At 40.7% G+C, this 26,667-nt stretch overlaps 1 protein-coding gene across 3 annotated transcripts in view; it reads left to right on the top strand.

Moving 5' to 3' along the window:
• The window catches only part of GK (glycerol kinase), an 80,879-nt gene that overhangs the window by 14,605 nt on the left and 39,607 nt on the right, over positions 1-26,667 (top strand). For 2 of the 3 annotated variants that reach the window (XM_066248764.1, XM_066248766.1), the window contains exons 3-7: positions 2,177-2,283; positions 10,881-10,958; positions 18,621-18,704; positions 22,293-22,369; positions 24,648-24,785. In XM_066248764.1, coding sequence (XP_066104861.1) covers positions 2,177-2,283; positions 10,881-10,958; positions 18,621-18,704; positions 22,293-22,369; positions 24,648-24,785 — 484 coding nt within the window. The remainder of the gene's footprint in view (positions 1-2,176; positions 2,284-10,880; positions 10,959-18,620; positions 18,705-22,292; positions 22,370-24,647; positions 24,786-26,667) is intronic. The other variant, XM_066248765.1, reaches the window with a different exon arrangement.

The raw sequence follows: 26,667 nt of genomic DNA, 5'->3' as shown, positions 1-26,667 counted from the left end.
AAGACACATGAATGTTTATAGCAGCTTTATTCATAATAACCCAAACTGGAAAGAGCCCAAATGTCTGTCATCAGTAGAACGGAAAACAACAAAATACTGTTCACCAGTATTTAAAAAGTGAACTGATACACGCAGCAAGATAGATGAATCTCGTGGATATCAGGGAAAGTGAAAAAGGCGAGACACGAAGGAATGCATACTGCATGGCTGTGTCTGAAATTCAGGACTGGGCTAGACTCATTCAGGATGACAGAAATCCCCAAATTGGCTGCCCTTGGGCTATGTGATTGACACAGAGGCATGAAAGAACGTGCTGGAAGGATGGAAATATTCCATATCTCGACTAGGGTTGGATGAGTATATACATTTGTTAGAACTCAACAAATTTTGCACTTTATATCTGTTCATTTCACTGCAACACTTCGATTTGAGAAAGAAGATTGGTGTCCTACCAAATTTTATCATTTCTTTCTATGAAAATGTTCTGTTTTAAAGAATTTTTTTTTTTTTTGGTTAGTAAGAAAAGCTATTGATATGTAAGCAGCATTAGAATGACTGTCCACAGGCCTGAGCCCAGTGCAATTTTGAGAGAAGATGCTTGTGCCTTGGAGGGACGAAAATTAGAAATCTGTGGAAGGAGATTGGGTTTTTGGAAAAAACTTGAGACAGAACAAAGCTCAGGAAAGCCAGGCAGGCCAGAGGAAGGCAGAAAAGAAAGGCATTTGGAATTCTCTTGCCACCTGCAGATCCTAGAATAGGATTCTTTTTTTTTTTTTTTTTTAAGTGAGAGGAGGAGAGATAGATTGATTCCCACCTGCACCCGGACCAGGATCCACCTGGTGACCCCATCTGAAACTGATGCTTGCAACTGGGTTATTTTTAGTCCCTGAGGCTGGCATGCTCAAACCAACTGAGCCATCCTAATCTGAGGGCCACGCTCTAACCAATCAAGCCACTGACTGCGGGAGGGGAGGAGGGAAAGAAGCAGATGGTCACTTCTCCTGTGTGCCCTGACTAGGAATTGAACTGGGACATCTATATGCTGGGCCAATGCTCTATCCACTGAGCCACTGGCCAGGACTGCAGGCTTCCTTTAACGTGGGTCATTTCTGCTTTTGGGGTTTCTTTTTTTTTTTTTTTTTTTTTGACAGAGACAGAGAGAGAGTTAGAGGAACAGATAAGGACAAACAGGGAGGGAGAGAGATAAGAAGCATCAATTCTTCCTTACATCTTAGTTGTTCATTGATTGCTTTCTCATATGTGCCTTGACCAGGGGGCTCCAGGAGAACAAGTGACCCCTTGCTGAAGCCAACAACCTTGGACTTCAAGGCAGCAACCTTTGGGCTTGAGCCAGCGACCATGGGGTCATGTCTATGATCCAATGGTCAAGTCAGTGACCCCTTTCTCAAGCCGGCGACCTCGGGGTTTCGAACCTGGGTCCTCTGTGTTCCAATCCGACACTGTCCACTGCGCCACTGCCTGGTAGGCAGAGGTTTCTTCATTAGCATTTGTTCCTCCCAGCTTTCTCTTCTTTATCAGTTATTATGAGCCTTTCAGCCGTCTGAGGCCCTGGTACCTCCTCACCACAATTGTACTGGGACAGGTTCTGAAAACAACTTGGACCAATCATTATCTACTTGAAATAGTAATTAGGACAGAATTTAAAGTTTCCCCTAAATGCTAATAAAACATTTTGAGGGAAAAAATAGCCAAAGAGATTAGTATACTTATTTAACTTTTAGAATTCCGTTTGGATGATATAGATATCAGTCTACTTAGAAAGAACTAAAAAAAAAGAAAGAAAGAAAAAACTAGAGACTGTTGAAACATGCATAGTTTATCAAACCCACAAGACATAAAGAATTAAGGAACTAATTTCTTAATGGATTTGAAAACCTGATTTTAAAATTGGTAGAATATTTGCTATTGTGTGACCTGTTATTACTTGCCTCCTTTCAAATGATTGATCACTGTATGAAGAATAACAAAAATGTAAGGGAAATGAAATAGGCTTTTCTTTAAATCATTTCTTTAGAGTATTGAATATGCTTTGCTTTGTTCATCTGACTTTAATTTATATACCCGCCACACCCTCATAAATGAACATTTCTAGAAATCTAAATTACAGTTGTATTACTTTCTTGTGGACTAACCAAATGCATTCTTTTGTTCAAAGATGGGTGGAACAAGACCCTAAGGAAATTCTGATGTCTGTCTATGAGTGTATAGAGAAAACATGTGAGAAACTTGAACAGCTCAATATTGACATTTCCAACATAAAAGGTATTTTTAATAGAATTATTTTTTCATGGTGTGATTATCCCAATTTTATTCATTCGTTCAGCACATAATTTGAGTTCATATGCAGCACCAAGCATTTCTGTGAGAACTGAGGATACAACAATAAATGGAAAGATTAGGTTCCTGTTCTTATAAAGCTTTTCTTTTGATGGGTTTGAGACCAATAATAAGAGCAGACAAATACTTCCTAATTTTACATATTGATTAAGTTCCATGCAGAAAATGAAACTAAGTAATAGAGTGCATTGTGGCTAGAGAGTCTTACTATTTTATTTTATTTTATTTTATTTTATTTTATTTTAAGTGAGAGGAGGGGAGATAGTGAGGCAGACTCTCGCATGCACCCTGACCGGGTTTCCCCCAGCAACCCCTGTCTGGGGCTGATGCTTGAGTCAACCAAGCTATGCTCAGCGCCAGGCGCCGATGCTCAAACAAATCAAGCCACTGGCTGCAGGAGGGGAAAAGAAAGAGAAAGGGGAGAAGGTGGGAGAGAGAAGCAGATGATTGCTTCTTTTGTGTGCGCTGACCAGGAATCAAACCTAGGACATCCATATGCCAAGCTAACACTCTAGCCACTGAGCCAGCTGGTCAGGGCCTAGAGAAGCTTACTTTAGATTGGATAGCCAGAGAAGGTCTCTTTGAGGAGGTGACACTGTTACTGAGGTTTCAAAGGGCCAAGCATGTAAACATCAAGGGAAAGAGTATTTAAGGAAAGGGAAGCAGCATATGCAAAGGTCCTGAGGTAGGAATACATTTATGGCACATTCCTGGATCAGAAAGTAGGCCAGCATGTCAAAAGTAGAATAAATAAGGGGTAGGGAAGAGGGTGGTAAGTAAGAGGTTTCACTAGGAGATGAAATCATGGAAGCAGATAAGGCTTTGTAGCACCAGTTAGGAATTTGGATACTACTCTTGGTATCACAGAGCTATGAAAAGGTTTTAAGCAAGACAAGAAGGGATAACAGGATCTGACTGGTGTTTTAAAGACAACTTGCTGACTGCTGTGTGGATTAGAATAAGGAGCAGCAGCAGGGGTTGGGGGTGAGGGTGCTGTTTGAAATCAAAACACTTCATTTGTAAAATCTCTCTGAAATGATTATTTGAGAGTGTTAGACTATTATAGATCTCTCTGTTAATCCCTAGTAGTTTTAGGTAAAATATCTACCTAAATTTGGCGTATCATTTATACAGGGAGAAAAAAAAATAACCCAGTTATCCAAAATTGATAAGGTACTGTAAAGGGTAGAAATATAATGTGGTAATCACCATATCTTTATAGTTTAAACTTTTCAAGTTCATTCAAGAGCGATTATTTTTCTTCATTAGGTAGTTTGACTCAAGGTAGGGGGAAACCATCGGTTGGTGATGGCAGTGCCATGAGAGTCACATCATCTGTCTTGGCTCTGAGATTTACCATACTCCTGAGATGAAACTTTGATTGTTTTTCAGACTTTCCTATTTTTATAAATAAAACTCACGTCTTAAAAAAGGCTGGACAGAATCAAAACCATTCATTCAGCAAACCTATAGAGGTTTTCCTCCTATGTCCTGGGTGTGCTAGGAGAACAATGGAGCACAAATAGGGTTGTACAGCTAACAGTCAAGTGGAGGAACAGATGGTAATCCAATGGTCACAATAATGGCAAAATAATGGAAAATTATAACAATAATATAGTTATTTCTGTTATTGCGGATTTTTAAGAAAAATAAACACCCATGCATACATTGGATATTTTGTTGACAATGTTTAGATATCCTCCCTACCCTCGTTTTATCCACACAGTTTCAAACTTCTTTTAGAGTTGGATTCACCAGGTTTCAGGTGACTTGTGCAGCATCCAAGAGATTGTTGGTCGTTTCCTTGAATTGTTCTTACAGCCTTCATTTGAACAGATGAGGCATTCAGTAGCACACTCTGTTGTCAAAAGATTCACAATGATCTAGGTTGCTTAACGCCATGTACTAGAGGTAGATTCAGGGTGATTGGCCGTGATTTTGACATCATTCTACTTCCTTTACAGGTAAGGTAGGCTGCGACATACTGGCCTTTTGTACTCACTCGGGTGCCATTCCTTTTTTATTGTTTGTGGTGTATGTGAAAATAGCACAAATTCAGTCCATCTGACCTGTGCCACTTGCAGTAACTGGTCTGTAAGAATACTGAACGTGCTGCCCTCTGCTCTACACTCCAGTGTGATCCCCATATCTGAGCCAAAGTGACCCAGCACTTCCACAAGCCCCCCCATAGCAGCCGTTTGTGCTCATTTTCCCCCCAGATAATTGATTGATTGTCTCAGCCAAGGGCCACGCTTTCCCTTGCCTATATAAAACTCGACATCAGAGAACGCTAAATAAACCAGTGTTTTTCAACTGCTGGTCCATCAGAATTTTTGTGCCGGTACTTGAAAGAGTTAACCACCCTGATGTTTTATGAAGATTATAAACTCAATGACTTTCAAATCTGCTTATGCTCTGGATGATTTCTGCCTTAGTGGTCCCTGAAATAATCCTCCTATTTTCGCCAGTCCCCATGTATAAAAAGGTTGGAAAACCACTGCTATAAAGGATCTTTGGTCACCTAGCCCTAGCAGCAAATGAGGGAAAGGGACTTCCTGCAGGTCATGTAGCTGTGTGGCGGTAGATAACATTAAAGCACAGCGCCCCGTCTGCTGGTCCTATGCTCTTTCTGCTGAGCGCCACTGATGATAACCCCACAAACCACTTGTTGCAAATGAACAAGTGTTTTTTTTCCAGCTGAAGAGCAAGTTGTTATTTATAGTCTTACTGGAGCATCAGTAAGAGTTCATCATAGCTGGTTGTATTTCTTTTGCAAAATCCAGTTTCATTGTTTTTGGTTGTCCTCATTTTTCAGAAAGTCGGTTGATTTGAGGTCCCTCATAAACAATGCCCCCAAAATTAAAGTTCACTCGCTAGCTGAGCAACATATGTAAGTACAAGACAAGTGAATAGGCTACTGCTTTCTGTCCTGGCTCAGAGAGTCGGGCAGCTCTGTTTGCCTGTCATGGGACTGAAGGAACTATAAGTACAGGGTGGGGTGAAAGTAGGCTTACAGTTGTGAGCCCACTAAACAGAGTTTATTCTTGTCTTATTTATTTATTATTTTTCCTCCATATGAATTAGTATAAATCTACCTTTGCCTACCCTGTATAAATACTCTAATGACATTACGAGTATATATTTATGCTATTCAAAGCCTATGATTTTATCTGTGAGAAATGATGCCAAATTAAAAATAAACTAAAATTTATGTTCTGTTGCTATAGTCTTTATTTTAATATTTATTTTTCTTAAGTGAGAAGCAGAAAGGCAGAGAGACAAATACAAATGTCCACATGCGCCTGGACCGGGATCCACCCAGCAAGCCTCCTGTGGGGCAATGCTCTGCCCCTCTGGGGCCATTGCTCCATTGCTCGGCAACTGAACTATTTTAGCACCTGAGGCAGGCCATGGAGCCATCCTCAGCACCTGGGCCAACTTGCTCCAACCAAGCCATGGCTATGGGAGGGGAAGAGAGAGATAAAGATGGAGAAGGGAGAGAGGGAGGGTTGGAGAAGCAGATGGTCGCTTCTCCTGTGTACCCGGACCTGGAATTGAAACCGGGATGTCCACACGCCAGGCTCACACTCTACTGCTGAGCCAACCAGCCAGGGCCATGCTGTAGTCTTAATTTACAATTTTTGCATCTAAAGTAGTGTTTTTAACCACCATTAAGCCCATATACTATGATTAAATTATACTAGTATTTGGATCAGGGAGTCACTATCTTGATCATTTTAAATCCTTAATTATTCTTAGGAAGAAAAAAAAAATACAATCCCAGATACTCTTCATTCATTCCGCTCTCATGTGATACAATCGAAACACAACATACAAGCTATTTCAAAGTTGAGAGCAGAATATTCTCAGCAATTAGATTCTCTTTACCCAAAGAAGTTATTTCTGTGTTCAAGAAAAGGGAAGCCACCACATTCATTCCTCTACTGTCTGGCCCTGCCCTGCATAGTCACGTGCATTCCCACCACCCGAGACTCTCAGGGTCTCAGAAAGACCTCATTCTCCCAAAGAACTTCCCAGCAGTAGCCACACCTCATTTGCACATGGCTCAATCCCACATCTTTCAGAGACTATTGTTTTAAAAACCGTTATGCCTCCTCCCACATGGCACTTTTATTATTTTGTTCTGTGTATTTTTAGCTTTCTTTTGATGTGTTCCAGGTATAAATTAGGATTTTTTTTTAAATAAGGATGCATGTCATCCATATTCTACCAAATATAGCATCCTGGAGTATTTCCAAAAGACTTTTTTCTAAGTATATTTCCTTAACTGTGATGATGATAATTGTTCACAGACATTTTAAGCAAAATTGAACCAGGAGCATTGAATGTAGCATTTTTTAAGGTGAGAGGAGGGGAGATAGTGAGGCAGACTCCCACATGTGCCCCAACCAGCATCCCAACAACCCCATCAAGGGCCGATGCTTGAGTACTGAGCTATTTTTAGCACCTGAGGCTGATGTGCTCCAATGGAGCTATTCTCAGCACTCAGAGCCACACTGGAACCAGTTGAGCCACTAGCTGTGGGATAAAAAGAAGGAGAGAAGGGGGAGAGAAAGGGGGAGAGAGCAGATGGTTGCTTCTCCTGAGTGCCCTGACTGGGGATCAAACCCAGGACATCCATACACCAGGCTGACATCCACTGAGCCACTGGCCAAGGCCTGAATGTAGCATTTAATGAGTTAATTTCAGTAGGAATAGTGAGCCTTAAGAAAGATACCCCCTGAGAAAGAATACATAAGTGAAGCATGAACCTACTAGATATAAGAGTACTACATTGGGGTTACATATGGCTCTGATTATAGCATCTGTAACTAAAAGACTTTGAGGCCAGGAAATGTATACTTTATACATGTGACTTTCACAGACTCTTAAGTGGTAAATGCACTAGGTGCAAAATTATAAAACCTGAATGTATTATTTTGAGAAAGAGGAAATTAATTACTATGAAGAGACGTGTGTGCTGAGATCAGCAATCAGAAAAGTTTTCTTTAAAAAGGCAAGATTTGGGGGTGAAAATGACAAGAAGTTAAAACTTTGAGAAAGTCCCAAGGCACTGTGTAAGGCCTGTGTGCCTGGGGAGAAACCAGTTACAAGGGTGTTTGTGGCTGGAAGAGAATCCCGAGAGCAATTTCACTGGACTTTATCTGCAAGAAAAAAAAAGCAGTTCTACTTGGAACTGAATTAAGATAGAGGGGAAAGAAGGAGTGGTCAGGAGCCTGTGACCGGTGAATCAGATGGAAATGTCTCTAGATCACATTCTGAATACCAGTTAGAATGCTTAGTAAAGAAAGGTAACATGAAGGGCATAGAGCTGTGACTCATAGATTGTGGCTAAGAGAGCAGCCAGCCTGTTTATGGAAGAGTCACATAGTGGGGAGGAATAAGAGATTTTCGTAGACCATGAATCCACTGTTAGCCCATCGTAAAGTTGTCTTGTTCACAATACTCCAGTTCAGCCACCTGTGATCGAAGTACCACTGAGCTCTCTAGCCTCTGGTGTGCCCACCCTGCTGCTGGAGAATTCCTTCGTTCGCCCTACTCTGCCCAGGCCCTTTCTCTGCAACTCTTACAGCACTCTCTCCTCAATAATGATGACAATGAATGGCAGCAGTAACATTTATTGAGTGCTTACTGTATACCAGGCACTCTTTTAATATGCATTAACTCAGATTTTTCACTGTAACCCTGTAAGATAGAAACTAGTATCCCCATTATACAGAAGATAAAAACTGAGACCCAGGATCCCACTGCTAGGAAGCAGAAGACTTAGAATTTGAACTCCATCAGTCTGGCTTCAGAGCCTGAGCTCTACAGAATAATGTCCCAAACTTGGCATCCAACTTTTTCTAGGCCCCATTTCAGCAAGTAAGCTTGTGTGCCTCACATAGTAATTTGAGGCTCTGGGGCCTTAACTGCCCCAGCTTCCTGTTGCTGTACTCAATGTCTGGACCTCGGGCTGCCTTCCTTCTGTCACAAGAGAAGCTGTAGCCTCCTGCCCTACTTGAGACCCCTCCCTTCACCTGCGTATTAATCTCATCCCAATCTGTCACTACAAGGATCAGGACCATATCCCATTGATTCCCAGCCCCGGGCCCCCACATTCTCCTCTTTGTTCTTTCTTTAGTCCTACAAAATACTTTTGCCTTCTGTCTTTTAAAAAACATCCTGAGGCCCTGGCCGGTTGGCTCAGTGGTAAAGCGTCGGCCTGGCGTGCAGAAGTCCCGGGTTTGATTCCCGGCCAGGGCACACAGGAGAAGCGCCCATCTGCTTCTCCACCCCTCCCCCTCTCCTTCCTCTCTGTCTCTCTCTTCCCCTCCCGCAGCGAGGCTCCATTGGAGCAAAGATGGCCCGGGCACTGGGGATGGCTCCTTGGCCTCTGCCCCAGGCGCTAGAGTGGCTCTGGTTGCGGCAGAGCGACGCCCCGGAGGGGCAAAGCATCGCCCCCTGGTGGGCAGAGCATCGCCCCCTGGTGGGCGTGCCGGGTGGATCCCAGTCGGGCGCATGTGGGAGTCTGTCTGACTGTCTCTCCCCGTTTCCAGCTTCGGAAAAATACAAAAAAAAAAAAAAGAAAAGAAAAAAAAATCCTGAAATCTCTTCCTTTTACTCTATGCCTCTAAATTTCCTTGCAGTAGGATCTCAATTATCTTTGTACCTCTAGAAGAGGTGTTACATAAAGTAAATAAATCTGCGTTGGATAACGATTATTTAGAACAAGAGAGCTGCTGGTTCCCCTCAGCTCTATGTTGGTCAAAATGTTCCTATGGTGTTTTATTCTGAGTGTATAATTTGAGTAATACAGATAATTGTCTGTTCCTAGGAGAGGAGGAATATTTCATATGGGGGACGCGACAGTGGAAGGAAATTAGGTTGTTTAGCCTAGACAAGGGAAGAGATGACTTGAGGGACAAAATAGCCACTTCAATGAAAGAATGACATGTGGACAAATAATTGACCTTATTCTGTGTATCTACAAAGAATATAGTGAAGATCTAAAGGCTGCAGCTACAAGGAAAAGGAATTCTTTTTTTTTTTTCTTTTTTTTTTTTTAATTAAATGAAAGGAGGGAGGAGACAGAGAGACAGACTCCTGCATGCGCCCTGACTTGGATCCACTCAGCAAGCTCCCTATAGGGTGATGCTCTGCCCATCTGGGGCTGCTGCTCTGTTGCTCAGCAACTGAACTATTTCAGTGCCTGAGGCGAAGCCATGGAGCCATCCTCAGTGCCTGGGGCCAAATTGCTCCATTGCTGCCATGGCTGCGGGAGGGGAGGAGAGAGAGACTGAGAGAAAAAGAAAGGGGAGGGAGAGGAGTGAAGCAGATGGTCACTTCTCCTGTGTTCCCTGACTGGGAATCGAACCTGGGACATCCACACACCAAGCTGATGCTCTACCACTGAGCCAACTGGCCAAGGCAAAAGGATTTCATTTTTAATAGCAAAGCTATGCAATAGAGATTATTCTGCCTGGAGAGCACTAGTATCTTTTCACTAGAAGTTCTGTCTGAATGGTCACATGCCAGGCAATTTTAGAGGATATTTGAGCCCAAGGCATGTGGTTGATCATATATAGCCTTTTAGGTTTGTCCTGATCTTAAATTCTAGAAGAACTTGATTTTTTTTTTTTAGCCCAGTGTGTCCAACCTTTGCTATAACAGTAGAATCACTTGAGGAATTTTAAGAAAAGATATTAATGCTCAGATCCCACCTTAAGTCAGTACAATCAGAATGTTTGGGTTGGGCCAGGACATTGATATTTTCTAAAAGCTCTGCAGCTGATTCTTAATGTACAGCCAAATCTGAGAACCTGTGATTTAACTGAATCAAGCTGAACTGAATAAGATGGTATAGACTGGTATTTTACTTATAGTAACTTACCATAATGTATCTCTAGCACTTGAGTTATGTATGTAGGTCAGTATAATAGGTCAGTAAATGCCATCACATATACTTATGCCTGATTCAACCCCGTATGTCTAATATCATATTTTTAAAATACAGAAACAAAACTGAATTTCTTACTAATCATAATATACATTTGCCCAGCATGAGGGCTGTTATCTGGAGCTCTTTTCTTTAAATGCGGGTGTACCCACACACACACATGCGCACACGGAAGGAAATGTTTTGTAGCAATTAGTAAATAAATGAATGAGGTGATTGTTGGTTCCTCAGAAAAATAAATTGGGTATTGCAAATTTGGAAAGTTAATGTGTTCCCATTTTATAAGACCACCTAGCTTTTCATTTGGATATTGATCTGGGTTTGTGTCATCGTGTGCTGGTTGTAAAGCAGGAGGAATCTGTAGCAATGAAAAGAAACACGTGACGTTAGGTGTTCACTTCTCTTGGAGCCCCTCAAAGAAAATAACCTCATTACTACTACAAATGTTTACATTTTTTAAAATTGTTTAGTTGTGCCTATAAAAAAAAATGAAAACTATTCTGAAGTAAGTTTTCTACTTGCTTAATTTTCTACTCCCTTCTGTTTAACTTTCTCTTTAAAGCTATTGGTGTCAGTAACCAGAGGGAAACCACTGTAGTCTGGGACAAGATAACTGGAGAACCTCTCTACAATGCTGTAGGTAAGCTGCTGTGCATGCGTGTCAACTGCAAGGCCTTTCTCCACTTATAAATGTCGTCATACTAAAATACCTGGCTTAAAAAAGCATGCAATCATGATTTCTATAATTTGATGGGATGGGCAAAAGAGTCCTCTAAAAAATTCATTGTTATAGATATACACCATTTTTAGCTATTTATTCATATCTTGAATTAACTCATTCCCATGCTTTCCACTTTTTCTGACTACTTATATTATACAAATGGGTCGATGTTGCCAAGACTGTTTTAATCCCTGCTGTTTCTGACCCCCAAGAAAAGATCTCAACTCTTCCTCCCTTCAAAAATCAAAATTATAAATGTTCATAGTCATCTCTCTGGAAAGCACTTGTATATTTGGTCTTCCCACCTAGGATTTTGAGTTGATTCTTCTGAGGTTATGAAAATAAAACCTCAAAATTTTAGCTCCTTCTGCTACACATCACACTATTTTAGTAGGAGTTCAAAAACTCAAAATCTCAAATATAGTACCTTTAGAGATCACATCTTATTAATGTAAATGACCATGGGTATATTTTACCATCACTCTTAGCATATGACAATTGAGCACTGCATGATACTGTCACTTGCTGAAAGGAAAATTTTGTTATAAATATATTATCACTAAAAGGCATCGTCCTTTTACAAATAGCAAAGCATATTTTTTTGTCAATAAAATACCAGGTTGTGGGGTAGAAAAGGGAGGCAGAAATTATCAAAGACTTTAGTATGAATTGGAAGAAAGTGATATTCAAGCAGAAAGTATACTAAAAAGGTGCCTTGTAAGAGTAGCATGAACCCTTTGGAAATAATTTTTATAAAATCCAGGCATTTAGTGCAGAGGACCCGGGTTCGATTCCCGGCCAGGGCACACAGGAGAAGCGCCCATTTGCTTCTCCACCCCTCCGCCGTGCTTTCCCTCTCTGTCTCTCTCTTCCCCTTCCACAGCCAAGGCTCCATTGGAGCAAAGATGGCCCGGGCGCTGGGATGGTTCTGTGGCCTCTGCCCCAGGCGCTAGAGTGGCTCTGGTCGCAACATGGCGACGCCCAGGATGGGCAGAGCATCGCCCCCTGGTGGGCAGAGCGTCGCCCCTGGTGGGCGTGCCGGGTGGATCCCGGTCGGGCGCATGCGGGAGTCTGTCTGACTGTCTTTCCCTGTTTCCAGCTTCAGAAAAAAAAAAAAAAAAAAATCCAGGCATTTAATGTTGTGTTATGAGAAAGCATTTAGTATGTCTTTTGTGTTTATGATTTTAAAAAGACTCAAGAACTATCAAAGAATTGCAACCAACGACCCTATTACACAAAAGTACACCTTCTAAATCTTTATTTTCCCCTCGTTCTCATGAGCTGCTCGTTCTGAAGTAAAGCAGGAAATTACCATTTTAATGACTAGTACCTAAGAAAGTGTTCTTTCACAGATCAATTTTAGCCAACTTCTTGAACTAGTTAGGGTTGTACTTTTTCTCCCCTAGACCCCTGGTCTGTAAACTGTGGCTCACGAGCCACATGAGGCTCTTTGGCTCCTTGAGTGTGGCTCTTCCACAAAACACCACGTGCGGCACTACCTCGATAAGGAATGTACCTCCCTATACAGTTTAAGTTTAAAACATTTGGCTCTCAAAAGAAATTTCAATCGTTGTACTGTTGATATTTGGCTCTGTTGACTGAGTTTGCCGACCACTGTGCCTAGGGAAAGGAAGAGCCTAGTCAAAGGAACCAGAAAGTTCCTATTAAACTCTCAACTGGGATTGTAAAAGTGTAACTTTGGACTTTGAGTTGTCATTTTAAAATAATGCAACTAGGTTAGTTGAAGTGATGCTTATACTGAGGGATCTCCAGTCAATATTTTACCAGAGAAACTTGGTTGGTGATGCACCTGTTTACTCCTTTCTTTCTCTTTTCCCTGTGTGTCTCTGTGCCCCTTCCCCATCCTCTGTGCTTTGTAGTATTGATTTAAACCATACCTCTGGAATATGAGGACCTTTTTCCCTATACTGAACCAAAAGCATGGGCTTGAATTTTTTATTTATTGATCTTAAAGAGGAAGGGAGGAAGACAGAAACATCTATTTCTGTATGTGCCCGGACTGGGGATTGAACTGGCAGCCTTTACGTATAGGGACAATGCTCTAACCAACCTAGTTATCCGGGTGGGGCCCAAATGCATGGTTGGAGAACTTCTTGGATGTTTAGTGCTATACTGGGTGTGTTGTGGAGGATGGAAACTATTTGCTGTTTTTGCCAACTCTTTATGATCTAGTTTGGAAAGCAACTAATGCAAAATTAGAGAATAGTTGATAAATTGTGTGTTGCTGAGCTGATGAATAATTACAGCAAGTGCAGGTTAGTATGGATTTTGAATTTTTGGCATGTCTTTGGGGAAATTTGAACTCCATTTGAGGCCTCAAAGAATGATTGGATTACATTAGGGAAAGGGAGCATTGAAGGATAGTGTAAATAAGCTATTTCACCAAAGACTGAAGAGACTCATCAAATTTAAGCATAGGGTGACTTATTTAAGAGTTTCATGGAACTAGCAGTGATAGGAATGCTTAATAATTGCTAACTGCTATTACTGTGTACTAAGGATTGTGCTAAACACCTTACCCATATTATTTCATCTCAGTGACCCTGAAATAGGTTTCCTGGCCTTATTTTCTAAATTAATTATGGAAAAGCTATCTGACTTACCCAATGTCACATAGCTATAAGAAGAGGTAAAGCCAGTTTGAACATAAACCTCACCCACCCCAAAGCCTGCGTTCTGATTTGGATAGATAGGGGTTGGTGCGGATAGAGAGGGTTCCAGCCATGCACTGGGCAACATGGGGCAAAATGGGACAAAAGTGGTGGGATGAGTTCTTTCAAATGCACCTGTTTGCTGAGAACAGCTAGAACAATGACAACAAAAAGCTATCTGAAGTGCTGGAAGGCTCCCAAGTCAGTAAGGAATTGTGGGACCAAGAGCCAGGACAGAAGGAAAGCCCAGAGAGGTGGACCTGGCATTTGGTGTTGCTTATTCCCTAGAGACCTTTGTAGATTCTGAAAGGAGTATCCGAAAGGCTAAGCAGCACTGTCACAGGTTACGAAGATAGGGAGGCAAAAGATGGGCTCAGGAGCTGCCAAAGATGAGAAGGAATATTGGGGAAATCACGGACTTTTGATTGGGACCGTGAAGGCCACTCCTAAGAAGTAAGGTAAACTGAAAATACACCAACCTTCCCAGGAATCAAAGCCCAAATTCAGGTCATTTTAAACTCAGATTAGATCAAGATGCTCCTAGGCTAACTTCCTTTTAGAGTTTTCATATCCAATTTCTAGTTTTCTGTGAAAGAATTATCAGGCCTACAAAACAAGACATGAGTAAAAACCAACAGAAACAAGTGACATTAGAAACGGAACCATAGGAAATCCTGCTATTAGAGCTATTAGACTTTAAAGTAATTCATTGACAAAATTGGTAACCTTAGCAAAAAATTAAAAATTTTAAAGTGGAAATTCTACATTTTTATTTTTATTGATTCCCTTTAGAGAGGAGAGACAGAGACAGAGAGAGAGAGAAGTGGGGGAGGAGCAGGAAGCATCAACTGCCACATGTGCCTTGACCAGGCAAGCCCAGGGTTTCAACCCAACGACCTCAGTGTTCCAAGTAAACGCTTTATCCACTGTGCCACCCCAGGTCAGGTCAAAGTGCAAATTCTAGAACCATATAAAAAACTCAGTTGATGAGTTTAAAATCACACTGGACAGAATTAAGATGAATTAGTGAACCAGAAGAGAGATCAGAAGCAAATATCCAGACTGAAGCATAGAGAGACAAAGGTTTCAAAAATACAGAAAAAAAAAATCTAAGAGAAATATGGAATAAGAAGAGGAGGTCCAACATGTTTGTAATCAGAGTGTCAGAAGAAAAGGAAGAGAGATAATAAAGTTTTTGAAAAGGGATAAAGGAGATCAAGTCACAGACTCAGGAAGTGCTTTGATCGCCAGGCAAGATGAATACAGAAAGCTATACATAAACATATGCTGAGACCCGAAGATATAAAGGCAAATTTGAAAGTAAGCAGAGATAGGAGAATTTCATGGTACTAATGGTAGATATGAAATACAGTCGTTGAATAAGCCGGAGACTGAGAAAGGCCATTTGTTTTTGCCTGCAATAAAGGTGCGTTTGTATATTGACATCTTTTATAACACATACAATTATAAGCATATCAAAAAGTTTAAATGGGTCCATTGAGGCACAGATGGCTCATGTTAGTAGTTGCATATAGTTTTAGAATTTGTGTGTTAATTGTTGGAGCAAGGTAACAGTGGTGTGGTATCTAAAATGAAAAAGTGTCACTTTGTATCACAGCTTCCCAGTCACTGGGCCATCCCGCAGCCATTTACAATTATGATGTCCCAGGTGGGTTGCAGGGGCTTCGTGGCCCCGAACCGGAAGCAGCCCTGTGGCTGCTCTCGCCTGTCTTCAGTTATCCTCCTCCCTCTGGTTCTTTTCCCTCTCCCTGTTAGCATTATTTTCATCAGTACTCTTTGGAAGGATTTCCCACCACCCCGCTCCCTGTCATTTTTCTAAGCCCTTTGCTTCCAAATTCAGCCTTATTAGTGGTCTATATACCTTGATGTCTATTATTTGACAGAAAGATTTGGGTTTATTAGCACACCACAGACTAATCTGGTGAAGAAGTAAGACACTCAAGTGGTTCAAATGTTGAGTGGGGGAAGGCTGGGATCAATGATGTCTAGCGTGTCCACATGCACTGCGCCACCAGGGGAATGCGCTGGCCTACCTCAGATAGAACACGGCAGGGACTAATACCCAGGGAGGCAAGAGCCACTGATCGAAGACTTCCAGTGCGTTAAAGAAAACCACCAACAAAAACATTTGTCTCTGAAATCATTTTCCCTCTTCAAATCGTATTACACACGTTTTCCCCTAAGATGTTGGGTTTAAAGTTCCCTATGACACGTAACTCTACGCAAAGTGTGCAATTTTAAACATTGCTCATCCTCTTTGCCTTTTTTTTTAACATATCAGTTATGACACGTAACTCTACGCAGAGTGTGCAATTTTAAACATTGCTCATCCTCTTTGCCTTTTTTTTTTTTTAACATATCAGTTAACCCTGGGCCAATGATTAAACCTGTGTAATCATCTGTTGAGAACTGAAAGAACCTTGAGCTCAATTTTTTTATCTTTTCTAGACTGGGTTATGTTTCCAAGCATCAGCATAAAAGAAAACCATAGAGGGAGTGAACCGCCTAAAAGTCCTAACACACTTCGCCACAAACAACACAAGTGGTTTTGTTTGTGTTGTTTGGAAGATTTTTTACTCTAGTAAAATCTAGAATATTCAGCTTTATCAAGATCCACTTATTTTTCATTATTTCAAGTCTTTTATGACACAGTTCTTTGAATGCTTTATGTCTCCTTCAATCCTGGGTAAAGAAAAATACTACCATATTTTGCAATGATGAGATTCTTTAACTCTGGCCAGTTTAAATTTTAAAATTACTGAATTAAAATAATATTGAATATAAACTGGAATTGAAAAATAAAATTGAAATTTAAAAGTGCAAAATAAAATAACTGATTAGATTTTGACTTTGAGGTTTCCAGTCTTTTAGTATTTCTTCATATTCTATTTAAGACTATGAAGTCACCCTGGCTATACCTACATCATAGAGGTGGAATTCTGGATTCAGACTCTGGGTTCAAACCCTGACTTTCCGGCTTTCCACTTACTATCATTCTGTGCCTATTTCGTCAACAGTTAAACCAGAGAAATTGAAAGTGTAGATCTCATAGGTCTGAGGTGAAGATTGGTGAATTAATACACGTAGAGTATGTAAAACAATGCTGCCAACTATAAGGCTTCAGTAAGAGAGTAAGAGTTAGCCCTGGCCACTGTTCTGAATTGGCTGATAGCCTTCTTCTTTTTTAATTGATTGATTTTAGAGAGACAGAGAGAAGGAAGGACAAAGAGAGTGAGAGAGAGAAGCATTTATTTGTTGTTCCGCTTAGCTGTGCATTTAGTGGTCGCTTCCTGTATGTTATGTGCCCCCACCGACCGCCAGGGACTGGGACCTGCAACCTTGGTGTTTTGGGAGGATGCTCTGACTGAGCTACCTGGCCAGGGCCAGCTGATAGCCTTTTTAATCCCGAAATGCCAGATAAAATGATTGATTTATACATGACAGGTGCTCTTAGAGGAAATACGGAGCCTACCTGAGGTCGCACACACTTGTCTCAGTCATTGCATTTGGGCATTTATATACCTAACAGCTGAAATGGGTATCTGCCCCCAAATTTTGGCATATACATATATGTATTTTAACTCGTCCCCTCCCCCACCCCATTCTCATTTGACTCCACCTGATTTCTAAAAATGTCAGGGACAGTCAGCAACATAAGCTCTTCCTCTTTGCAAACGACCTCTTACCCAGCCTAATTAATAGCTTAACTTTTGGCAAGTGATAACACGTGGCAATTAAATCCAGTTTACCATTTTATTGTGTCTCTGGTGGGTGGGGGGACAATGTGATAACACTTTGTGTAGCTGTCAGCAGTCCTTGCTTAGGGTGTGTTCTGTGACCTGGCGTCTCCCATTCTCTCGCTTCCTCCTCATAACAAACTATCTTAAAGGAGCCCGATTCACTGCCTTTGCTTCTAGTCAACTAAAAATAATTTAGAATATCGCTAGTGTACTTTTTTCCTTAGGTCCTTTCCTCTTCTATTGTTATGACTAACCAAAAATAACACAAATTTCTGAAAGATTCTAAAAATATTTTTTTCCTCTGTGCTATTACTACCTGACTAAACTAACCCTGGTCCATGGGCCCTGAGGCAACTGCGAATTCTCCTCACTCTTAAAACTTTGTTTTTCAGCACAAACCAAATCTACCAGATATACTGGAAGTGACATTATTTAATACAGTAAAAAGGTTTCAGAGCATCCCAGTTGGTTTTTTGAACCTATTCATTTCATGGTCTGAACCATTTCAATCCAATTTATTTGCTTGAAATAAGGAGAATGCCCTCTAGAAGCAGGCTGTGTAATATTCTGGACTGTCAACCATCTGTGTTTCTTTTTTTATTTATTTTTTAATCACTTTGAAACTTAGCCATTCCCTGGTCCCTGTGGACATGCTATTCCTTTTTGTGGCAATGGTCTTAACCTCGTGCCACTCCAGCAGGGAGGGGCTTCCTGGGGGCTGCCTTCCTGCAGACGGCCCCAACAGCAACTGGGACACTTCCTTATCCTTCCCTTTTAACGTCCCCTGTGGATGTGCTCACTCGCTACATCACATAGCCTCTCAATTCCGTGGTTGGGTGAGCAGCCTGTGACCAACTGTGCCACTTTTTCTAACTAGGTCCCAGCTACGTGGCCAGGTAGGGAAGAGTCACCCTGAACAAAAAAACAAGGTCTATACCTGGTCTTTGTTCCAATGGAAATACTACTGAACCAGAGACTCTGACTGCGCTGCTTTTTTTCCCTACGCTCAACTGCATAGAATCATGTTCATTCTGATGAACTTGCCCCAGTGAGTGCGCTACCATTTGCTAAGTGGTCAGCAGGGGAACACAGACCTTGAATCTGGCCATCTCTAGCATGAATTGCCATTATTTCTCCTAATGCTCCAGCCGCTCCAGTTTCTCCTGGCCCTTCAGATCCAGTTGCCGTTGTTCACTCTGGCTCTTCAGTTCCAGCTGCTGGCCCTTCCTCAGGTATTGGTGCACTGGCTCCTGCTCACTGCCCGGCCTTCCGACTCAGACGTGCTGGGGGAAACTGACCGCTGCCGCTGGATCTGGATCCGGCACCTCTTCTGATTGTTCTCAGAAATCACCTTCACAAGGGGCTCAGTCTTCCAGCTTGGGGGTCTTCTCTTTGGCTTTTGGTCTCTTTTTCTGCAAATCTGATTCAGCCGTCTTAGCTTCTTTAATGAGTTTTCTAATTTTTTTGTGTGTGTTCTTAATTCAATTAATTTTGAGCATTTGTGAATTACTGGGTAGTATACCAGCCACTAACATTTGTTTCCCTTTCGCAGTCTTACTAATTGGCTGTATGTATTCTAATCATTGTCAACTTGAGGGCCACAACGAAACAAAGGAAATATTAGGCCAGCCCTCCATGATCATGGAATAATGGAAGGAGAGGGATGTTAGAGAGCATCCAGTTCAACTGCCTTTTTTACGTTCAGGAAATCCGGGTCACAACGTGTAAAATGACTTGCTCAAGTCACATAGCTTGTTGGTGGCAAAGCCAGAAGACACATAGAACTTTGGTCCCCTGATTTCACACCCAGTGTTTTGACTCTTTCTGGTGAGGGGCTAATTCTGCAAGTACCACTGTGGATACTTGTAAGCTTCCAAATGAGGAGTAAAGTGCCCAGTTACTGAAGTGGTCCTTGTCAAGGAGCAACGGTCACAGAGCCACTGTAACTTGGGGAACTACCGATTGTCAGTCTGTCTTTAGTTTGATTTTTTTAATAAATGATTTGAAGAAGATGCCCTAGGAAAGTGGTTCTCGAGTTCTAGTATAATGCCGAGGAAGCTGGGATGCTTGTAACGGAAGTAGAAAGGCTCAGGCCTTCCTTGCCTAGACCAGCAATCAAAATCCTGCAGGTTTTTCATTGTTGTTGTTTTTTCAAGATGTTTGATTTCAAAGTTTTCTAGGTGGTTCTGGTGTGCTTTCTGGGTAAGAACAATTGCTATGGAGTCCAGCACCATTTCTTAAAGGAGTATATTTAAAAGGTGTATTTCTGGGGCCCCTTTCCACACCTAATATCCTGGACTTTCTGGGGATGGAGGTTATCTTTAAGCTCTCTAGCGATTGTTATGTCCATTAAAATATAGAAGAATGCTGATCTAGAAGGCTTTGAATCATTAAACAAAAGGCCTAAAGCAATGGCTTTTGTGTCTCTTGTTCATTTCCCTTAGTAGGAAATATATTGTGCATCATGACTCAGCAAACCCACAGAATAAAACAGAAGTTTCACAGGTCAATACTTATCTTACCACATTCAGTGAACCCTGATATTTTCCGTTCTGATCCATCCTATTTTTTTCCTTTTTTTTTTTATTTTTTTATTTTTTTTATTTCTTTGTTTTCAAAGCCTTGTGTCGAGGGCTGACTTTCAATAGATCGCAGCGAGGGAGCTGCTCTGCTACGTACAAAACCCCGCTATTCTGTTTCTTAAAAGTAGGTCATTGCAACTCACCACATTGCTTTTAAACCCCTAACCCACCAAAGTTTGAAAAACTGAGGGTTAAAATGCGCTTGTTAATTCTACCTATCACAGATTTCAAACAGTTTCTCAAATTCCTCTACCATCCCGTTATTCCTTTTAAGCCGTTAACAGCTGCTTGCCCCATGAGGAAAGTCCACTTTTGTCATAGTCATACAATGCCTCCCCTGTGTTACAAGTGGACTGTCCTTGTTCCCTGGACTCCCTGATGCTGCTGCTAATAATGGCTTGGATCGATCACAGTGCAAGTCATAGAAAACTCTACCGCACTGAAAGAATTTTTTTTTAAAGGAATTATTTTGCTCATGAAACCAGCCATCCAAGAGTAGCTTAGGTCAGGTGCTGATTTACTCCAGACTCAGACAGTCACCTGAATCTCTACAGTCTGTCTTTTCTGGGACGGCTCAGAATGTGGCCGATTCAGTTCTGTCTTCATGGGAACAGTGGGTCCCAGCCACACGCTGCCAGTCTGAGCTGAGAAGGGGAGGTCTGCAGACCAAGCCCAGATCTCGCCTGGCTGATTAGACCACCTACTCTCTCCTGAACCTACTGCTGGGCAGGATAGGATACTGGGAGCTGGGGGTGGGGCCGAATCTCAGGCAAACCACGTGGCTGAGGATGAGAAAAGGAAGCTTGCCTATAGAGAATTTGAAATACTGCTCCCAGCCTGACCAGGTGGTGGCGTAGTGGATAGAGCATCAGACTGGGATGCAAAGGACCCAGGTTTCGAGACCCTGAGGTCACCAGCTTGAAATACTGCTCCCAGGAGCAAGATGAATGGATGTTAGACAGCAAATGCAGATGTTGTCCGTATGCCGTACGTGTCCATGGTCTTCCTCTTAGTCTCCCGTCTCCTTGTTTGTGATGAGCCTTTCCTTGCTGATTTTCACACCTGTGGAAACCAGTAGAATGTCCAGAAGTCCCCCGGTTTAAATCTCATGTGCAGTAGCCACTGTCAAAATCAAACACAGACAGTGCTCAAGGGAAATGACAGCTTAAGTAATTAGAAAGAATTGATTAAAATTCACTACCAGAATTTTACTGATTTTTTAAATGAAGAGAAAGAAATAGTATAGTCAAGGGTGACCCAAACTAGACAATAACTATCGGTGTTCACAGGTGTAGTGGGACAGCCTGAACAGTCTTCCCTCGTGTCCTTAAACAGACTACAGGCCTAAGTCTTTTCAGGGGCCATCTGAGCACAGTCAGTGCCTAAAAAGACCTACTGACCACAAACACCTTAAAAGTGATCAAAGTTAAATACGAAACAAATCTGGCGGATCAAGCTCAGCTGCCCCTATTGGTTCCCTTTCACAATTGTGTTATGTACCATTTAATGTTTTCTCTTTCTCAAGCCTTTTGTCGTGAAGCAGAACAGAAATACTTTCTAGTAGGGGGTCCAAAATGGGGCAATAGTTATTTAGTTAAAATTAATGTTGATCTGTGAAAATGGAGATTTTTTTTTTTTTTTTTTTTACAATCCAGCATGGAGAAAGAATGGTGAAATAATTATTTTAACGATTTCAATTTATTGTCTACTTTGAAAGAATTTTAATGTAAATAAGCATTTCATACACAAAAGACTGAATCTTATTTTTTCCCCTCAATAATAGTATCAGGTTCTCTATTTGGTAACAAATTGCTCCCCAGTTTTCAAACATACATGCTTCGTACACAACCTGGTGACTGGGCTGATTTCTGCCCCGGCAACCAGCTCGTACAGCATTTAGATTTTCTCTGCACTCATGTATACATAGAAAATCCATATCCAAACATTTTTCTTGTTTTCTTTTTTTGACAAAATGGATACAAAATAAGGTTTGTATTGTTCTCCTAACTTGGTCTGTGATTTTGCATAAAAGCTTTAAATTCTCCCTCATAAATTTATTCTCTTCTAACAATATGCCCATTCATTTCTAATTTCTAATTTCTGTCTTTTGAAAGCTATAGCATTTTAATTGCTAATGGAAACTAATCAGTCTCCTATCCTGGACAGTGATTTCATTAAGATATGATATTTTTGTAAAATGAAGTTTTTCATATATATTATTTATATTTTGGTCTATAGTGTGGCTTGATCTAAGAACCCAGTCTACTGTTGAGAATCTTAGTAAAAGAATTCCCGGAAATAATAACTTTGTAAAGGTAAGAGATCTCTTCAAACGTATACTATAAGAATAGTCATTTAAAAAGTTAGAGATTTGCCTGACCTGTGGTGGCGCAGTGGATAAAGCGTGGACCTGGAAATGCTGAGGTCGCCAGTTCGAAACCCTGGGTTTGCCTGGTCAAGGCACATAAAAGAGTTGATGCTTCCAGCTCCTCTCCCCCTTCTCTCGCTCTCTCCTCTCTGTCTCTCCTCTCTAAAATGAATAAATAAAATTTAAAAAAAAAGTTAGAGATTTTACCAAAAAGACTTCGGGCCTTTACATCTTATTGCACAATAGTTATTTGGTACAATTTATAGAGTATGTCTATGCAGATAATTGAGGACAACTAAGTCTTTTCTGTCTTCCTCGCCCTGTGGTTGATTGTGGGAGTGATAGTCCAAGGTTGGTAGGCTGCAGGGGATTATAAAGGACCCCTATGGTTAAGCCCTTATCCCCAGGGTGTGCTGACCGTAATTAAACCCTGCTTTTCAAATCCATCCCTCTAGTTTTCTACTCTCCATCAAAGAAGTTCTGAGTGCTTTTGAGTGTTTAGGCATTTGGATTCAGGGAGAGAAAGAAGTCATTTTATTGAACTCTTTTTTTCTTAATTGAACTCTTTATTGAACACTTCCACTCCATTCATATGAAAATGGCTAATAAAAAACTGCTTAGCTTTCAGTTCTTATATAGACTTCTCTTCTGATGCATGAAGGGAGAGAGAATTTTTGAAACAGGCAAAGTATTTTTCTTAGCAAGGTCAAGGTCAAATTCTTCTAGTATCCAAAAAAAGAAGTTCTGGTTTGGGGTCTATCTGCTTTATATTTTTCAGTGAGACTCTTTAAAAAAGAAAAAAAAGATTTGTTGATTTTAAAGAGAGGAGTGAAAGGGAGGGAGAGAGAGGCATGGGAGGAGGAGCAGGAAGCAACAACTTGTAGTTGCTTCTTGTCTGTTCAAAAAAGTGATGTTCCAATCCTGTTAATTACAGCTGTTTAACAAACTGTTCCCCACCCCCACCTGCCCAAATAACTTCAGCCCTAAATACACCCTTATTATTTCCTATTCTGTTCTCTTTCTCACCCTGTCCAATCTTCACCCCTACCTCCAGCTACATTTTGCTTCAAAGAATGCATGTTTCTCTCCAGTGCCATTTGAAGCAACTTGTACACTTTCTACCTAAGTCATGGAAATGAGATTTTGAATACTTACCTCACTAGTAGTTCTTCTGTAGTAGAGTACTCCCATAAATTATTGCCTTTTATGTTTGATCATTGATCTATTCTTTTCTAGGAAAGATAGAAAACCATATATTAAGATTCTTAACTTACAGGTGGCCTTAAAATATTAGATCCTTTGGTTTAAGTATTCTTACCAAACATATCCATAGGGGATAAGAAAGGAAAAAGTATCCCTTTCTGTAGTCAGGTGATAAATGAGGAGACTAAGGCAGGGGAGGGGAAAGATGGTTGCTTTGTTTTAAGGTATATATTTTCACCAGCTCATATAAAAAGTTTTTGATATTTAATATGAATATAAAAATAAGAGTTGGACCTGATTCATTCTCAAGGAAGATTAATAAGCCCATATGTGTTTTATTATTAGACTTTAACCTTTAGTCAATCCATCCTCCTTTTGTTTAATATTTACCTCTCACAAAAATTAGAGGATATTTCAAAATGAATATGAAGCAATAAAATATCTCCTAATTTTTGTGAGCAGTGTATTTGCTAATTTAGACAACGATTTTTTTACATAGAGCAACTTTATGTTGCTTTAATCTGGTGTGTCTTTGAGCTCTACTTTATTCTCCATTAATTTTATATTCTATTATTTGAATATGAATGTGTCATATATTTATGATATAAATATGTTAAGTCTTATTTGTTTTCAAGAATAAAGTTTTCTGGTTATGGCCATTAATTTATAATTTGATGTACTCTCTGTCTATAGTTTAAATATCACTTTCATGGAACACGAAACAAAAAACAGAGCTGTAGGTTCATACTAACTTATCACAGGAGTATAGATTACAGGGCATTGTGTCATTTAATTTCCTCTTTACCTTGCTACGTGGATGCCCTTTGAACTACAAACATATCACTGTGATCTTTGTACGTGAACATGTTCTCCTATGCCATGTGATAGCTAAAGTATTTTTACCCATAATACTGTGGAATTGCATTTCGAGCCAGTGAAAATTTTGTGATTTGTGGAGTTGTTTGGTTTGGTGTTTTGTTTTATTTTAAACTGCTATGAATATAATGTGTAATTGTTTTTAGTCCAAGACAGGCCTTCCACTTAGCACTTACTTTAGTGCTGTGAAAGTTCGCTGGCTTCTTGACAATGTGAGGAAAGTTCAAAAGGCTGTTGAAGAGGATAGAGCTCTTTTTGGGACCATTGATTCCTGGCTCATTTGGGTATGTTTAAGTAGAATGTGTGTGTGGAGAAATTTTTTCAAATTTTTTAGACTACCTTGTCTACTTTCTGCTAGGAATTCCAACATTTTGGATGGCGACATTATTCAAAAAAGCCACTCAAGAAATAGAAGAACATTTCAGCCTCCATGTGAGAGGTGTTTTTGTCCACTTCCTCTTATTTTTTCTTGCCGTATTTCAGTAAAAATAGAGGATGATTACCGAAACCATATGTCATCTATTATTTTTAGAATAAGTAATTTAGGCAATTAGTAATTTAGGTAGCCTTTCTCTGTTGCCTATCATAAAGTTTTCCAGTAGTCATTTCTTGGAAGAAATAACTATTTCACATGATAAAACACCTAGACTACTTTTATCATATGCTTTCAACATCCATTACCTAGCTGTTTCTTATTTAATTACTCCATACTATGAAAAATCACAGTAGAAATTTCTGATATACAATCTTTTTCCCTCAGCTGAATATGGATAACTAGAGGCTTAACCTGTCAAACATCTTCCAGATGTGTCTTTAAAGATCATATTCTCTCTCTTTCTCTCTCTCTCACATACATACACACATGCACACACACACACACACACACACACACTTTCATTATAACTATTTTGAAATATACTCAAAAGCAGAGGGAAAAGTGTAACAAACCTTTACAGCCATTAACCAGCTACAGCAATCAACTTTGGCCAATCTTGCAATCTTCTTTCAACTATATCCACATACTCTTTCTCCCCACAGATAATTGTAAAGCAAATCCCAGACATATAATTTCATTTGTAAATACTTCAATAATTTTTTAATATTCAGGGAGCTTCAAGGGAATATTGTCCCTATTCTTAGTAGTCAAATCCACACAGCAGGTCTTTTTTTTTCATGTTTATTTTTATTGATTTTAGAAAGAGAGGAAGGGAGAGAGAGACAGGAACATTGATCTGCTCGTGTATGTGCCTTGGCGGGTATTCAAACTGGCAACCTCTGTGCTTTAGACAATGCTCTAACCAACTGAGCTATCTGACCAGGGCTACACAGCAGGTCTTAAAAACCACTATCAGGAAGCCCGCCTTACACACACACACACACACACACACACACACTGTGTTAGCAGCCTGTGCTTTGTGCTCATGGCCAGTAGTTTCCACACGTCAGTCACAGTTGAAATTGCCCGGAACCAGAGCAAGGCACAATGTGGGAACTGTGAGATTGCAGGAGACTCAGGGGGCACATTGGGCTGTATCCCCCACGTGATGTCTTTCTCCACCTTTGTTCCTTTCTTACTTCATTACTTCCATAATAAAAGAAAACAGCAATGAAAGAAAGTTACTAATAAAATAAATATTTAAAATAATTTTTAAAAATTTTTAAAAAGAAAGCATCACTGCTTTCAGTTCTGGTCTGAGGGAATTAACATCAGAGACTTTAAAATTTCACTTCCAAGATATGTGCTTGGGTCAGAGCACACACAGCGCAGTGAGAATTGTTATTCCAAAACAAACCGAAAAGGAACGCGGCAAAGCAGGGTATATAGTAAGATCCTGAAGAGGCAGGTGTTTCAGTGTATCTCAGTTTGCCAGAGTTATAATACTCTGCCTTTTCCAAAGATAGGAGGATGGAAACAAAACTGATTTTTGTTTAACTGTCCATTCATTAGAACTGAGCTCTCGGCCCTGGCCGGTTGGCTCAGTGGTAGAGCGTCGGCCTGGCATGCGGGGGGACCCGGGTTCGATTCCCGGCCAGGGCACACAGGAGAGGCGCCCATCTGCTTCTCCACCCCTCCCCCTCTCCTTCCTCTCTGTCTCTCTCTTCCCCTCCCGCAGCTGAGGCTCCATTGGAGCAAAGATGGCCCGGGCGCTGGGGATGGCTCCTTGG

Source organism: Saccopteryx bilineata, chromosome X (assembly GCF_036850765.1).
Source record: "Saccopteryx bilineata isolate mSacBil1 chromosome X, mSacBil1_pri_phased_curated, whole genome shotgun sequence".
Lineage (NCBI taxonomy): Eukaryota > Metazoa > Chordata > Mammalia > Chiroptera > Emballonuridae > Saccopteryx > Saccopteryx bilineata.
Note: the sequence above shows the minus strand (reverse complement) of the source record. Positions and strands in the feature narration are given on the sequence as shown.